Source organism: Neoarius graeffei, chromosome 12 (genome assembly GCF_027579695.1).
Source record: "Neoarius graeffei isolate fNeoGra1 chromosome 12, fNeoGra1.pri, whole genome shotgun sequence".
NCBI classification, from domain to species: Eukaryota; Metazoa; Chordata; class Actinopteri; order Siluriformes; family Ariidae; genus Neoarius; species Neoarius graeffei.
Window position 1 is genome coordinate 54,982,872 of NC_083580.1, and position 16,647 is coordinate 54,999,518.

The following is a 16,647-nucleotide window of genomic DNA, read 5'->3' on the forward strand; positions in this document are numbered from 1 at the left end:
CATATATGTAGACATACATTTGAATATGTCTTGATGATATAGCATTCATTCATTCAATCAATCAATCAATCAATCAATTAATTAATTAATATAACTGGATATCAGTTATGCAGGTGACAGATGAACATAAAAGCTGAAAGAGAGTTTATTCAGGCAAACTGGTAGACAAATCCAAAATGTGAGCCAGAAACCAGAATCAAACAGGCAATGGTCAGGCAAGGCACAAACAGCAATATCAAAAGGCAAATTCCAAAACAAAATCAAAGCAGACCAATAATAGACCACTTGGTAAAGTCAGACACAAGGAACCAAGCAGATACTTCACAAAGAAGTGTGAGTACTGAACTCCTTAAATACTGTGGCTGTGTGACTGAGCCATGATTGAGCTCAAGTGTGTGTAGAACTCTGGAGATTGTGAGCAGTGAGGTGCAGGATGGTTGTTGTAGTCCATGGCAGCCATATTTGAAGGCCACTGTGAATTCTGGGAAGTGGAGTCTTGACTGCAAGTAGATACAGATGTGACACTGGAAAAATTATGTCTCATCTCATTATCTCTAGCCGCTTTATCCTGTTCTACAGGGTCGCAGGCAAGCTGGAGCCTATCCCAGCTGTCTACAGGCGAAAGGCGGGGTACACCCTGGACAAGTCGCCAGGTCATCACAGGGCTGACACATAGACATAGACAACCATTCACACTCACATTCATACTGTACCTACGGTCAATTTAGAGTCACCAGTTAACCTAACCTGCATGTCTTTGGACTGTGGGGGGAAACCAGAGCACCCAGAGGAAACCCACACGGACACGGGGAGAACATGCAAACTCCACACAGAGAGGCCCTCACCGGCCACGGGACTCGAACCTGGACCTTCTTGCTGTGAGGCGACAGCGCTAACCACTACACCACCGTGCCGCCCGGAAAAATTGTGTATGGGTCACTTTTTGATGCTCCCAGAACTACAGCAATAAAAAGGTTTTTGAAGTAACTGGTCAAAATTCAATTCCAAACTGTTTTGCACAGGTCAAACAATTGTAACACTAAGTTAATAGTTACTCAGTGCTATATGTTAGCCCATGAAATGAAAAAGTTGGAGATGCTGACAAAGGGAAAACAGCCTTCTTATAGCACATATCAAGATGCACAAAGAACCGTTAAATATATCAATAGAAGAAAAGTCAGTTAATTTTGTCAAAATTTGTATGAATGCAAAGACTGATCTGCTCAGGATTATTATGTTAGTTGTTAAAGTCCAACATTGAGATTAATTTAAATCTAAAAGAACTCAATTAAACAAATCTTTCACAGATGATCAAATGCATCTGAAGTATTTCATAGACCAATAGCAGCATGTTAAACAGCCTCAAAAGTTAAGATTATAATTATTTTTTAGAAGCATGGTATTGCCAGATGAATTCAATTCAAGCCTTTTTTACACCCAGTCTTAATTTTTTAGGAAGCCATGTTTTTAATTAAAAAAAAAATTCTGAATATGTTTCTTTATAACCTGACCACTCATACCATAGATAACTGGATTGAGCAGAGGAGGAAATATCATAAAATATAAAGACACGAAAGTCCGGAAGTCATATGGCAAATTCCTTGAATTTAGCCGACTTTGTATCAATTCAAAAACTATTCCAACAAAATAATTCAAAACAGCAAGAAGATGAGGTGTACATGTTTGGATGGCTTTAGTTTGACATTCCTTGGATGAATAAATGCAAACACGTAAAATCTGTACATAAGAGAATAAAATCATTATAACCTGTGGCATTACATAAACAGCTATTAGACTAAGTCCAATTATGCTATGGATAGTGATGTCTGTGCAAGATAGTCTCATGAGGTCAAAATTAACACAGTGTGTCTTATCTATAATTTGTCTACAAAAGGTTAAGCGTATTGTGAATGACTCGTATATCAGAAAAGTAGCTAATGGATAAGCCCATGTAAAAAATATAAATCCCTGAAGCTTTTTTGTTGACATTAAATCATGATAGTGTAGTGGGTAACAAATTGCAACATAACGGTCATAGCTCATAAAGGCCAATATAGTTAGCTCAATAATATTGTAAGTATGTAAACAGAAGATTTGTATGAGACAATTTGTTAAAGATATTTTGTGCCCTTCAGTTGAGAGATTAAATAACAGATGAGGAATCAAACTTGTGCTACCATAGATGCCATTACATGAGAGAATGCAAACAAAGATATACATTGGATTATGCAATGTTCTTTCAAAACAGATAATGGCAATCAGAAGTGAGTTCAGTATCACAATTGCAGCATAGAGTAGGAGAAAAATAAAAAAGAACAAATGCTTCTGCTGGTCCATGACAATGTAGCCATCCAGAATGAATGTGGTAACACTTGATCTATTTTCCATTGTGTTTTCAACTTTGCTACAGAAGGAAGAGAAATAAATATTCATTATAATGCACGACTTTAAAAAATAATGTATACCATCTGTGTGAATATTTTAACATCTGAATCATGATATTCTTCGGATATATAATGATCTTGTATAATATAGATCTACTGTACATGCCTTAGTACCTCAGGAAAGAACAAGTTTGAGTAACATTTTAGTTCTTCCATGACACCACAAAGTAAATTTTTTGTTGATGAATTGCTGCTCTGAACTTTGTGGTCATAATTACGCACAATAGTATCTTGGTAGATTTTATAGATAATTGGAGAACAATAAGCCACCAGATATTTTATAAGTCATTGAATCAAAATTACTGCCATTTAAATACATTCTTCTCTAATTACTAACATGCCTAATACTGTATTTATTTCAGAAAATTGTAACTGAAAGGTGTATGTAAAACAATTCTTTTATGACATTATTAAATATCCATCAAAATTCAGTTCAGCCGTATTCTATATCTGTTGTTATTTTAATTTTTAATTCACGATAATGAAAAGATATAGCTTTTACTCCAAGCAGTTGTCTGATCTTTTTGGAGACGTCCGGAGATGAAGGTTATTCTTATTGAATGAATTGCTCATCTGTCAAGCTGTGTTTTATGGCTTAGAAAAATGGGATGGTCTACAATATCACCATCTCTTGTGGCCCAAGTCTCTTGACTTTTATGTCTCATCTCATCTCATTATCTCTAGCCGCTTTATCCTGTTCTACAGGGTCGCAGGCAAGCTGGAGCCTATCCCAGCTGACTACGGGCGAAAGGCGGGGTACACCCTGGACAAGTCGCCAGGTCATCACAGGGCTGAAACATAGACAACCATTCACACTCACATTCACACCTACGGTCAATTTAGAGTCACCAGTTAACCTAACCTGCATGTCTTTGGACTGTGGGGGAAACCGGAGCACCCGGAGGAAACCCACGCGGACACGGGGAGAACATGCAAACTCCACACAGAAAGGCCCTCGCCGGCCACAGGGCTCGAACCCGGACCTTCTTGCTGTGAGGCGACAGCGCTAACCACTACACCACTGTGCCGCCCAACTTTTATGTCTTGTCCTATAAAATGTAACTATATTACAGCATTATCTGTAGGGGTCAATAGCAGGGCCGGACCGAGACAAAATAATCTGGCTGGGAGTCTTACACCCACAAGTAATTTTGAGACCACTGACCACCTACTGTAATGTACACCCACCAACCAATTTATTAGGAATCGCTTGACATCTGCTCATTCACGTAAATATCTAATTATTTGTCAGCAATGAATGTGCTGTGAATAAAAATAAGTGCAACAGATGAAATCATGCAGACACAGTTCAAGAGCTTCAGTTAATATTCACACCAAACACTAGAATAAGGGGAAAAATATTCTCACTGACTAGACTAGCTGCTTTGAGTATTTCAGAAACTGTGGCTCGAGTTTACACAAAATGGTGTGAAAAAAGCCCACTCAGTTGTTAAAGCACAACCCAATGAGTTCTTACAGGCTATGTCCATATCAGTGGCAGATTTATGTATGTGTGTTTTGAGCAGCATCTTGTTGGGTGGCATGAGCTGCCAGCAGGAAAAAAAAATCAGAATTTTGAGATGGGTTTTCTATTACTCAATTGCATGTCATGTCAATGATATCATGTCACATTGTGGGTCAGTTAACTTGTCGGAGTGGGTGCCCGATTCCTGTCTGTGTGCTCGACACCAGACAATATCCTGGTCTCAAACAAGGAGATGGGGTGGGGGTAGGTTGACCTATGAACATAGGTCTCCCCACTGGAAGGCCAAGGTAGGGGAAGTGGGGGAATCTATTGAAAAGCACATCTCTATCTTTGTACAGTATTAAAGCAGAGTAAAATCAGTCATACTATGAAATGCTACCAAATAAACCATAATGCTTCATAATTCTGTTACTATATATAGTTTCACAGACATATTGTTCCATAATTTTTTCTGGTTTATGTGAAATCATTAAGGATGATATAAAACCTCATCTGGCACACAAGGCAACTAATTTTAAAACAAATTAATCTGGACGTAGCCAAAGAAAGAGATCAGAGGAGGGCAACCAGACCAGTTCAAGAGGACAAGAAGAATACAGTAAACCACTGTTTACAACCACAATGAGCAGAAAAGCATCACACAATGCAGTTTTAGCCACTTTCAGAATGGGGTTCCTAATAATTTTGCTTGTGTATCTCAGATATGCTGGTGTATCTCAGAGAAAAAGCATGAGATAAGCTTTCAGTGCCATATGCTGATATCAGATAGGAGAGCTAAAATTTAATCTCTCTATCAATAGCTTGAGAATTTAACTATTTAGTTTGATCAATACATTATGCCCAGAGGTCTCATTGATGGTTATGATGTTGATTATGAAGATATTATTATTATTATTATTATTATTATTATTATTATTATTATTATTAATACTTCATATGCCCCCCCCACACACACATACAAATGAACCATTGGTTGCTTTGTTAACAGTTTTACTAGTATAAAAATATGATTATTTATCAATCAGACTGATGCTGACTTTCTTAATACACTATATAGCCAAAAGTATGTGAACAGATTACCATCATACTGATATTTGGGCATTCCCAAAGTGTTGCAACAAAGATGGAAGCACACAATTTTCTCAAATCTCTCTGTATGCTGTAGCAGTAAGATTTATCTTCCCTGGAAATAAAGGGCCTTGCTCCAGCGTATTTCAGGATGACAACACCCCTGTGCACAAAACAAGCTCCATAGAGACATGGTTTGCCAAGGTTGGTGTATAATAACATGAGTGGCCTTTACAGATCCCTGGCATCAACCACACTGAACACATTTGGGATGACCTGGAATTCCAGCTGCATGCCATGCCTTCTCATCCAACATCAGAATGTTCCGTCAGTAATGCTTTTGTGGCTGAATGGGCAAAAATCCCTAAAACTCCACAACAAAATCTAATGGAAAGTCTTCCGAAAAGAGTGGAAGTTGTTACAGCATAAAAGTTCATATTAATGCCCATTGTTTTGGAATGGGATGCTCAAGGACAGAAAAGAGCATGATGATGATGGGCAGGTGTCCACAAACCTTTGACCATGTAGTGTAGTTCTGTGTGGGTTGTGTTACGATCGGCTGCACTAATGCTTGGTTGGGCCACGCCCCCTTCTGTTTGTGCCTGTTTCCTTTCAGAGTGTGTGAGACAGGTGTGGCGCATCCTCCCTGATTGAGGCCAGTATAAAGATACTGGGCATCTTCCATTCTCGGTCTCTCTCCACTTGTGGCGCCAGGCTTATTCCTCCCACCCGAAAAGACTCTTTATGATTTAGTTTAACATTAGGCACACTTCTTGCACACATGCATTACACTTTTACTTTATTCATAACTGACATTTTGTATTTATGTAAATAAATGTTTGGTCTAATTGATGCTACAGTGTGGTATCCCTTTTATGTTGAGGTTGCCTTGAGCCAGGCAGTCTTAACATATGGGGGCTCGTCCTTTGTCTGGAGATTTTTTTTCTCTGGGACACCGTTCTAGTTTTGCGATACTCGTATCAGAATTACCTGTCTGTTCGTGCTCATGTAGTTGCGTGAGTATGGGGAAACCCCTGTAGCGTTTTTTGATTGGTTAGGTAATTGGTGACGAGGGTTGGGATTCCCTTTTGGATTAATTTGACTGGAGTCGTTTTTTTTCTCTTTGAACACACTTCTGGTAAGTAATTGTTTAATTGTTGGTGGCTCCTGCTGCAGCGAAGAGAAATATTAGAGAGGGATTTATGAGGAGCAACGTGCACACCCTGCCGTAGGTAAGACCGCTCAAAAGTTTATTATTTTTCTTGTGTGGCATGTCGAACGGGGGGGAGCCGTATGTGGCTCAACCGTGGGGGCATGTGAAGACGTAGGCCTTGGAAATAGTTAACTGTTTAGATGCAGGGCTGCTCCAAGTTTCTGAAGCTGTAGTCCTTCGTTGTGTCAGGGAACCACTTTAGTGTCCAGACGTGTGTTTTTTATTTTGTGAGAGAGGTATTTTGCGGGTGGTGTGGTGGATCTTTGTAGGATATTGGATATAGCATTTTGGCTTAGTGGGCATTTTTTGATTAGTGTTTCTGAGTAGTTGGCTGCATGTTTCAAGATTGTGGGGGCTTAGGATTTGTATTGTAGCACTTGATTTTGGTAACCTTGTTAAAATTGTTTGGTCAGAAATGGAATCTTTTGATGAGTTTTTGGCTGTCCCGTCTGCTGTGGGGTTGAAGGCACTGAAGAAAGGTCAGCTGTTTACGGTGATTGACCACTTTAATATGGAATTGAAGATTCCTAAGGGTGTTAGGAAAGATGAGTTGTTGAAATTAGTGGAGGATGGGCTTATTGGTAAGGGGGTAATTCCGGCCAAGTCTGCTTCTGTAACTCCAAGTGGCACGGCAGCGGAGTCTCATATTCCAGTCTCGTCATCCCTAACTTATGATCAACAGGTGAAGTTGTTGGAGATGCAGTTGGAGCGAGATAAGTATCTTAAACGTGAACGTGAGAAAGAGAGGGTGGAATGGGAGAAGGACAGGGAGCTCGAGTATAGAAAATTACAGATAGAACAGGAACGCCCAAGAGTGTCGGGGGGCAGTGCTGGTAGCTCTATGGGTTCTCAACCAGGGCCTTTGCCGTTTGAACTAAATCTGTCAAATATGATTAAGTTACTGCCCAAATTTAGTGAGGAAGATCCAGATATGTTCTTTTCCTTATTCGAAATTTTGGCTGTGGATCATAAGTGGACAGACTTAGAACGCATCTTACTTCTACAAAGTGTAATCTTGGGCAAAGCACAAGAAGCCTTTATTGCTTTGAGTGAGGTACAGCATAAGAAGTATGATGATGTGAAGGACAGCATTTTAAAGGCTTATGAGTTGGTACCTGAAGCATATAGACAGAAGTTTAGGAACTGTCAGAAGAGTGATAGGCAAACACACTTGGAGGTGGTGCGAGAATTGAACACACTTTTTACTCGCTGGCGAACATCAGAAAAGGATGACACATTTGAAAAGCTATGTGATTTAGTGGTATTGGAGCAGTTTAAAAACATCGTCCCAGTGCGTGTTGCCACCTATATCGATGAACAAAATGTTAAAACTGCTACTGAAGCTGCCACTTTAGCTGATAAATATATCTTGGCACATAGGCAGCGTGAGAATGCACAAAGAGATGATGTCCGTTTTCCACATTTTAGTGGATCACGACTTGATCCTGTTGATAGGAGAAAGCCAGATTCACAAGATATTTGCAGATATTGCTTGGAGAAGGGGCATTGGAAAAATGAATGTCCCATGCTGCGATCAAGACGTGGAAATTCTCCAGTGAAGCCTACAGCGTGTGCAGCACCACTCCTGTCCTCTGATAAACCATTGTGTGGCGGCTCCACGTTTGGTAGGGGGTGTGAGAACACTGATGCGATTAGGGGGGGTGACAGGCAGGGTTTATGGACCCTTTATTGCAGCTGGATTTGTGTCTTTAATTGGTAGCGATGCAAAGGTGCCAGTTAATATATTGCGCGATACTGGCGTCTCGGAATCTTTTGTGCTCCAATCAGTCTTGCCTTTGTCAGATCAATCAGATATGGGAACGTGTGTTCTTATCTGTGGTATTGAGATGCATACAATTTCGGTTCCGTTACATCGGGTGGTATTGGAGTCAGACCTGGTAAATGGGGAGGTGGTATTGGCTGTGCGTCCATCCTTGCCTGTTCAGGTTATTCTGGGAAACAATTTAGTAGGGGGGTTGGTTTGGCCTGAGGCTTCACCCACACCTCTAGTAAACACCAAGCCTGTAGCACCTTTAGATCCAGATCAGTGTGCTGTTGACTTCCCTGATGTGTTTGCCTCTTGCGTAGTTACACGTGCTATGAGTTGGGCCGTAGAAGGCGATAAGTTAGGGATTTTGGATAAAGACTGTGTGGGGTTGGAATTGCCCATTTTGCCCCCTACCCTCACCCAAGAAAAGGTGGTGGTGGCTCAAAAAGAAGACAAAGAGTTGGCCGGGTTTTTCTCTGAGGTGTTGTCACCAGAAGAGATGAGAAGTGCAGCAAGTGGGTATGCTGTTGTGAATGACCTGTTGGTGCGTAAGTGGACACAGTGTAATGGGGAAATTGTGAATCCTGTGGTACAGATTGTGGTGCCCAAGCAGTTTCGGGATGTGGTCTTGCAGACGGCACATGGGGGTGTGGCAGGCCATTTTGGTATCCGTAAGACGTACCAGCAACTGCTATTACATTTTTATTGGCCAGGTATGAAACGGGATGTTGTCCAGTTTGTTAAGACCTGTCATGTTTGCCAGCTGGCTGGAAAGCCCAATCAGGTTATCAAGCCGGCACCTTTGTGTCCTATTCCAGCTGTGGGGAAGCCTTTTGAACACCTTATTATTGATTGTGTGGGGCCGTTGCCCCCTTCCAAGTCAGGATGCAGTTATTTGTTAACTGTTATGTGTCAGTCAACACGCTATCCTGCAGTTTATCCTATTCGTAGTATTACCACAAAGGTGGTTGTGAAGGCGCTTACTCAGTTCATTTCAATTTTTGGTATACCAAGAGTGATACAGAGTGATGGGGTACCAACTTTACCTCCAAGATGTTTCGCAGCATTTTAAAACAACTTCATGTTAAACAACAGCTGAGCAGCCCATATCACCCACAGAGCCAGGGGGCCCTAGAACGTTTTCACCTTACTCTTAAGTCTCTTCTGCGGGCTTATTGCCTTGAACTGGGGAGGGACTGGGAGGAGGGTGTTCCATGGCTATTGCTAGCAGCATGGGGGGTGGTACAAGACAGCACGGGTTTTAGTCCCAATGATTTGGTTTTTGCACACCATGTCCGTGGGCCCTTGTCAGTGTTGAAGGATGGGTTGGAGGAGACCCAGGCCCCTGTCAATGTTATTGATTTTGTCCATGGGTTCCGGTGTAGTCTGACGCTGGCCTGGAAAATGGCTAGTGACAATTTAATGAAAACTCAGTCACACATGAAGAAACGATATGATGGCCGGGCTGTGGGGAGGCAGTTCAGTTCGGGGGACCAGGTGTTAGCTTTGTTGCCCATACCTGGCTTGGCGTTCAGTGCTCGGTTCTCTGGGCCATATACAGTGGTACAGCAAGTGTCTGAGTGTGACTATTTATTAGCAACTCCAGATCATAAGCGCTCTACACAGGTATGCCATGTGAACCTTCTCAAGCCTTACCTCTTCCCGGGTCCATCTTTAGGAGGGGGGAGTGTGTCATCTGTGGCAGTAATGGTAGCTGGTGGGGTCCGGTCTCGTCCTCTGGTCACTGCAGATGATGAGGTTGGTTCAGATGATTTGTTTATGCAGCCAAGGCTTAAGAATTTTGAGACACTGTCTAATCTAGATATCTTGGTGGGTCATCTGTTAGCAGAGCAGAGTGCAGAGTTGAAGTCCTTAATAATGTCTTATCAGTGTCTATTTTCAGATATACCGTCATGCACTGATATTATAGAGCATGACATTGGCACTGGGGGGTCTCTGCCTATTCGCCAGTGGTTTTACCGGGTGGGGCCGGAAAAAAGGAAAATATTGGATAAGGAGGTACAGTATTTGTTGGATCATGGACTTGCAGAGCCTTCACATTCCAGTTGGGCTTCTCCGTGTCTGCTTGTGGGTAAACCAGATAACACCTTCCGTTTTTGTACGGATTACCGCAAGGTTAACGGGGTGACTAAAGCCGATTCATTTCCGCTGCCCCGAGTGGACGACTGCATAGATCAGGTGGGCGCTGCCTGATATGTCAGCAAGTTTGACTTATTAAAAGGCTACTATCAAGTCCCTCTTACGTCACGTGCCCAAGAGATATCAGCATTCATCACTCCCTCCGGCCTCTATTCATATAGGGTAATGAGTTTTGGGTTGCGGAATGCACCCACAACCTTTCAGCGATTAATGAATAGGGTGATATCAGGCCTACCAGGGTGTACAGTGTACCTTGATGATGCTGTGATAGTGTCTGATACTTGGGGGGAACATCTGGATCGTATACGGGCATTTTTTGAACGGTTGGTACAAGCAAAACTAACAGTTAATTTGGCTAAATATGAATTTGCCCATGCAACTGTAGTTTACCTGGGGAAGGTAGTAGGCCAGGGTCAGGTCCGCCCAGTGCGGGCCAAAGTCCTTGCAATTGACCAGTTTCCAGCGCCCATGACAAGAAAAGAGTTGCAGCGGTTTTTGGGGATGGTGGGATATTACAGAAGTTTCTGCAGAAATTTCTCCACTACTGTGTGTCCACTCACTGACCTTCTTAGGGGGGGTGTTAAGTTTGTTTGATCTGCCAATTGCCAAAAGGCATTTGAGAAGGTGAAACAGTTGCTTACCACTGCACCTGTCTTGGCAGCACCTCGAAGATCAGGCATTTCAACTTCAGGTGGAAGCTAGTCAGGTGGGTGCTGGGGCCGTGTTGTTGCAACTGGATGAGGAGGGGGTTAGCCGTCCAGTATGTTACTTCTCTAAGAAATTTAATAAACATCAAATTTCGTATTCCACTATTGAGAAAGAGGCTCTGGCCTTGGTTTGGGCGTTAAAACATTTTGAGGTCTATGTAGACAGTGGGGGTGCCACCAATAATTGTGTACTCTGACCATAACCCACTCACATTTCTACATACACTGCACAATCCAAATCAGCGTCTTATGCGTTGGACCTTATTCTTGCAACCTTACCAATTGGACATATGGCACATCAGGGGGCCGGACAATGCGGTTCCCGACGCATTGTCCCGCTCTATTGCAAATGCGTAATTATGTTGTCTCACTCATTTGTCTGTTTCTCCTGTTCCTCCTTTTCTGTCTCCTTTCCTTAAATTGCTTTCCCAGGGTTTGGGCATGCTGGTGAAGGGGAAGAGGAGGTTTTGGGGATCGGCAATGCACTTGGTGATGGTTGATGCATGTCATGGGTGTGATTAGACACTGGGGAGAGGTTGAGATGTAAAAGGTGGTTTGTGAAATTTTGCTACCAGAAATACAGTGATGTAGAGTGGTGCTTGAAAGTTTGTGAACCCTTTAGAATTTTCTATATTTCTGCATAAATATGACCTAAAACATCATCAGATTTTCACACAAGTCCTAAAAGTAGATAAAGAGAACCCAGTTGAACAAATGAGACAAAAATATTATACTTAGTCATTTATTTATTGAGGAAAATGATCCAATATTACATATCTGTGAGTGGCAAAAGTATGTGAAACTTTGCTTTCAGTATCTGGTGTGACCCCCTTGTGCAGCAATAACTGCAACTAAATGTTTGCGGTAACTGTTGATCAGTCCTGCACACCGGCTTGGAGGAATTTTAGCCTATTCCTCCGTACAGAACAGCTTCAACTCTGGGATGTTGGTGGGTTTCCTCACATGAACTGCTCACTTCAGGTCCTTCTACAACATTTCGATTGGCTTAAGGTCAGGACATTGACTTGGCCATTCCAAAACATTAACTTTATTCTTCTTTAACCATTCTTTGGTAGAATGACTTGTGTGCTTTGGGTCGTTGTCTTGCTGCATGACTCACCTTCTCTTGAGATTCAGTTCATGGACAGATGTCCTGACATTTTCCTTTAGAATTCACTGGTATAATTCAGAATTCATTGTTCCATCAATGATGGCAAGCCATCCTGGCCCAGATGCAGCAAAACAGGCCCAAACCATGATACTACCACCACCATGTTTTACAGATGGGATCAGGTTCTTATGCTGGAATGCAGTGTTTTCCTTTCTCCAAACATAACGCTTCTCATTTAAACCAAAAACTTATATTTTGGTCTCATCTGTCCACAAAACATTTTTCCAATAGCCTTCTGGCTTGTCCACGTGATCTTTAGCAAACTGCAGATGAGCAGCAATGTTCTTTTTGGAGAGCAGTGGCTTTCTCCTTGCAACCCTGCCATGCACACCATTGTTGTTCAGTGTTCTCCTGATGGTGGACTCATGAACATTAACATTAGCCAATGTGAGAGAGGCCTTCAGTTGCTTAGAAGTTACCCTGGGGTCCTTTGTGGCCTTGCCGACTATTACACACCTTGCTCTTGGAGTGATCTTTGTTGGTCGACCACTCCTGGGGAGGGTAACAATGGTCTTGAATTTCCTCCATTTGTACACAATCTGTCTGACTGTGGATTGGTGGAGTCCAAACTCTTTAGAGATGGTTTTGTAACCTTTTCCAGCCTGATGAGCATCAACAATGCTTTTTCTGAGGTCCTCAGAAATCTCCTTTGTTCATGCCATGATACACTTCCACAAACATGTGTTGTGAAGATCAGACTCTGATAGATCCCTGTTCTTTAAATAAAACAGGGTGCCTACTCACACCTGATTGTCATCCCATTGATTGAAAACACCTGACTCTAATTTCACCTTCAAATTAACTGCTAATCCTAGAGGTTCACATACTTTTGTCACTCACAGATATATAATATTGGATCATTTTCCTCAATAAATAAATGACCAAGTATAATATTTTTGTCTCATTTGTTTAACTGGGTTCTTTTTATCTACTTTTAGGACTTGTGTGAAAATCTGATGATGTTTTAGATCATATTTATGCAGAAATATAGAAAATTCTAAAGGGTTCACAAACTTTCAAGCACCACTGTAGTTGATATAGTTGAAACTGCTGATTTGCTATGTCTAAGTAAATTTGAATTATTCAAATGTCTAGTGCAGAGTCCCACTTTGGTTGGCCTCTGTTTTAATAGGGGGGGTATGTTACGATCGGCTGCACTAATGCTTGGTTGGGCCACGGCCCCTTCTGTTTGTGCCTGTTTCCTTTCAGAGTGCGTGAGACAGGTGTGGCACATCCTCCCTGATTGAGGCCAGTATAAAGATACTGGGCATCTTCCATTCTCGGTCTCTCTCCACTTGCGGCGCCAGGCTTATTCCTCCCACCCGAAAAGACTCTTTATGATTTAGTTTAGCATTAGGCACACTTCTTGCACACATGCATTACACTTTTACTTTATTCATAACTGACATTTTGTATTTATGTAAATAAATGTTTGGTCTAATTGACGCTACGGTGTGGTATCCCTTTTATGTTGAGGTTGCCTTGAGCCAGGCAGTCTTAACAGTTGTCAAAAACACAAGCAGTGCAACTGTACTAACATTTGCTTCTCACAACTTTCTATTTCTTTTTGTAATGTTGACACTAAAGACAACTCCCTGCATGCACATAGGTATAGACAGATGACTGATTAAAAGTTGAGACAAAAGACACCATAGTGTCTTAAAAAGGTATTTAGGCACTAAAACTCATCTGAAAAGCTTAAGTGCACATTGCGAAAGCAAAAAAATATGATGTACATCATTTTCATCATCAGCCCATTCAGTAAGCCCTCATGCCCTGTGGATGAAGGCATTTTCAAAAAGATATTCCATATTTGTAGATATACATTTGAGTATATCATGATGCTATAATATATTCAAACTACCTTTGTTTGTTTGTTTGTTTGTTTGTTTGTTTGTTTGTTTTTAAGATCTTATACATAATTTTAATATAACTGGAAAAATTATGTATGGGCCACTGTTTGATGATCCCAGAAGGAGAGCAATAAAAAGCTTTTTGAAGTAACTGGTAAAAATTTAAATTACAAACTATTTTGCTCTACAGGTCACAGGATTGTAACACTGAGTTAATAGTTACTCAGTGTTATATGTAAGCCCATAAAATAAAAAAGTGGTAGATGCTGATAAAATGAAAAGTCTTCTTATTCCATATATCAAGACATAAAAAACAATTTTAATCTATCAAAAGAAGAAAAAACATCAGTTAATTTTGCATAAATTTGTATGATGAACAAAACAGATGTACTGAGGATTAAATTGTGTTAAAGTTTAACAGTATTTCATTTAAATCTGAAAAAATTCAATAAAACCAAAATATTTAGCAGATTAAATACATCTGAAGTATTTCACGGATCAATAGCAGCATGTTAAATGGCCTGGAAGATTAAAATTATAAGCATCACTTTGAAGCATTAGAAGCATGGTATTGCCAAATTAATTCAATTCAAACCTTTTTTTTTTTTTACTGGAATTCCTGTTCATAAACTGTGGAAGAAACAAAATTGGGCCTCAGTGACCACACTGAAATATAAAAGACAAAACAGAGTGTGTGAAATTTCACACCCAGTCTTAATGTTTTAGGAAGCCATGTTTTTAATTAAAAAAAAATTCTGAATATGTTTCTTTATAACCTGACCACTCATACCATAGATAACTGGATTGAGCAGAGGAGGAAATATCATAAAATATAAAGACATGAAAGTCCGGAATTCATATGGCAAATACCTTGAATTTAGCCGACTTTGTATCACTTCAAAAAGTAATCCAACAAAATAATTCAAAACAGCAAGAAGATGAGGTGTACATGTTTGGATGGCTTTAGTTTGACATTCCTTGGATGAATTAATGCAAACACGAAGAATATGTACATAAGTGAAAAATATTGTTATAATCTGAGGAATCGTGTAAACAACTGTTAGACCAAGTCCAATTATGCTATGGATAGTGATGTCTGTGCAAGATAGTCTCATGAGTTCAAAATTTACACAGTGTGTCTTATCTATAATTTGTCTACAAAAGGTTAAGCGTATTGTGAATGATTCATATACTAGAAAAGTAGCTAATGGATAAGTCCAAACAAAAACAATAAAAACCTGAAGCTTTTTTGTTGACATCATATCATGATAGTGAAGTGGGTAACAAATTGCAACATAACGGTCATAGCTCATAAAGGCCAATATAGTTAGCTCAATAATATTGTAAGTATGTAAACAGAAGATCTGTACAAGACAATTTGTTAAAGATATTTTATGCCCCTCAGTAGAGAGATTAAATAACAGATGAGGAATCAAACTTGTGCTACCATAGATGCCATTACATGACAGATTGCAAACAAAGATATACATTGGATTATGCAGTGTTCTTTCAAAACAGATAATGGCAATCAGAAGTGTGTTCAGTGTCACAATTGCAGCATAGAGTAGGAGAAAAATAAAAAAGAACAAATGCTTCTGCTGGTCCATGACAACGTAGCCATCCAGAATGAATGTGGTAACACTTGATCTATTTTCCATTGTATTTTACAGCTTTGCTACAGAAGGAAGAGAAATAAATATTAGTTATAATGCAGCTCTTTAAACAATAAATTACATCATTTGTGTGAATATTTAAACAAATAAAGCATGATGATATTCTTAGGATGTATAATATCGATCTGCATGCCTGAATACCTCAGAAAAGAACAAATTTGTATAACATTTTAGTTCTTACATGACACCACAAAAGAAATTTTTAGTTGATGAACTGTTACTCTGACCTTTGTGGTCATAATTACGGCTAACAGTATCTTGGTAGATTTTATAGAGAAGTGGAAAAACAATAAGTCCCCAGACCTTTTACAAGTTACTGAATTAAAGGTACTGCCATTTAAATAGATTATTTTCTACTTACTAACATGTCTCATATTTGTTTTAGAAACTCACAACTGAAAGTTGTGTATATGACACAATTATTATGCCATTATTAAATATCCATTTACATTCAGTTCAACTGCATTATATATCTGTTATTATTTCAATTTCCAATTCATGATGATGAAAAGATATAACCTTTACTCCATGCAGTTGTCTGATCTTTTTGGAGAAGTCCAGAGATAAAGGTTACTCTTATGATATGACTTGCTTATCTGTCAAGCTGTGTTTAATGGCTCAGGAAAATGGGATGGTCTACAATATCACCATCTCTTGTGGTCTAAGTCTCTTGGCTTTTATATCATGTCCTAGAAAATGTAACTCTGAAAGCATCATCTGTAGGGGTCAGCAGTAGGGCCAGACTGAGAGAAAATATTCAGGACAGGAGTCTTACACCCACAAGGGCCGCCCCATGCACCCATAAGTAATTTTGAGACCACTGACTACCTACTATAACATACACCCACTGACCAATTTATTAGGAACCCCAATACATCTGCTCATTCATGTAAATATCTAATGATTAGTCAGCAGTGCAATAAAGAATATAATGCAGACACAGTTCAAGAGCTTCAGTTAATATTCATGTCAAAAACCAGAAGAGGGGCAAAAAAAAAAAAGATCTATGACTATGACTATGGCATGATTGTTTTTGCTAGATGAGCTGGTTTGAGTATTTCAGAAACTGTCTCTTGAGTTTACACAAAATGGTGTGGGAAAAAA

The 16,647-nt window shown here is 40.1% G+C and overlaps 2 protein-coding genes across 2 annotated transcripts; both read right to left on the reverse strand.

Moving 5' to 3' along the window:
* Window positions 1–1,467: 1,467 nt before the first annotated feature.
* LOC132894776 (olfactory receptor 4B13-like) lies at window positions 1,468–2,388 on the reverse strand. The gene has a single exon (XM_060934893.1). It carries the CDS (start codon window positions 2,386–2,388, stop codon window positions 1,468–1,470), a length of 921 nt encoding a protein of 306 aa, XP_060790876.1.
* A 12,204-nt stretch (window positions 2,389–14,592) lies between these two features.
* On the reverse strand, window positions 14,593–15,528 carry LOC132894777 (olfactory receptor 4B13-like). The gene has a single exon (XM_060934894.1). The coding sequence runs from the start codon at window positions 15,526–15,528 to the stop codon at window positions 14,593–14,595; it is 936 nt and encodes a 311-aa protein (XP_060790877.1).
* Between the last annotated feature and the right edge of the window lie 1,119 nt (window positions 15,529–16,647).

Coding starts and splice junctions, on each gene's coding strand:
- LOC132894776 (XM_060934893.1), bottom strand. CDS start 2,388: ATGGAAAATAGATCAAGTGTTACCACATTCATTCTGGATGGCTACATT.
- LOC132894777 (XM_060934894.1), bottom strand. CDS start 15,528: ATGGAAAATAGATCAAGTGTTACCACATTCATTCTGGATGGCTACGTT.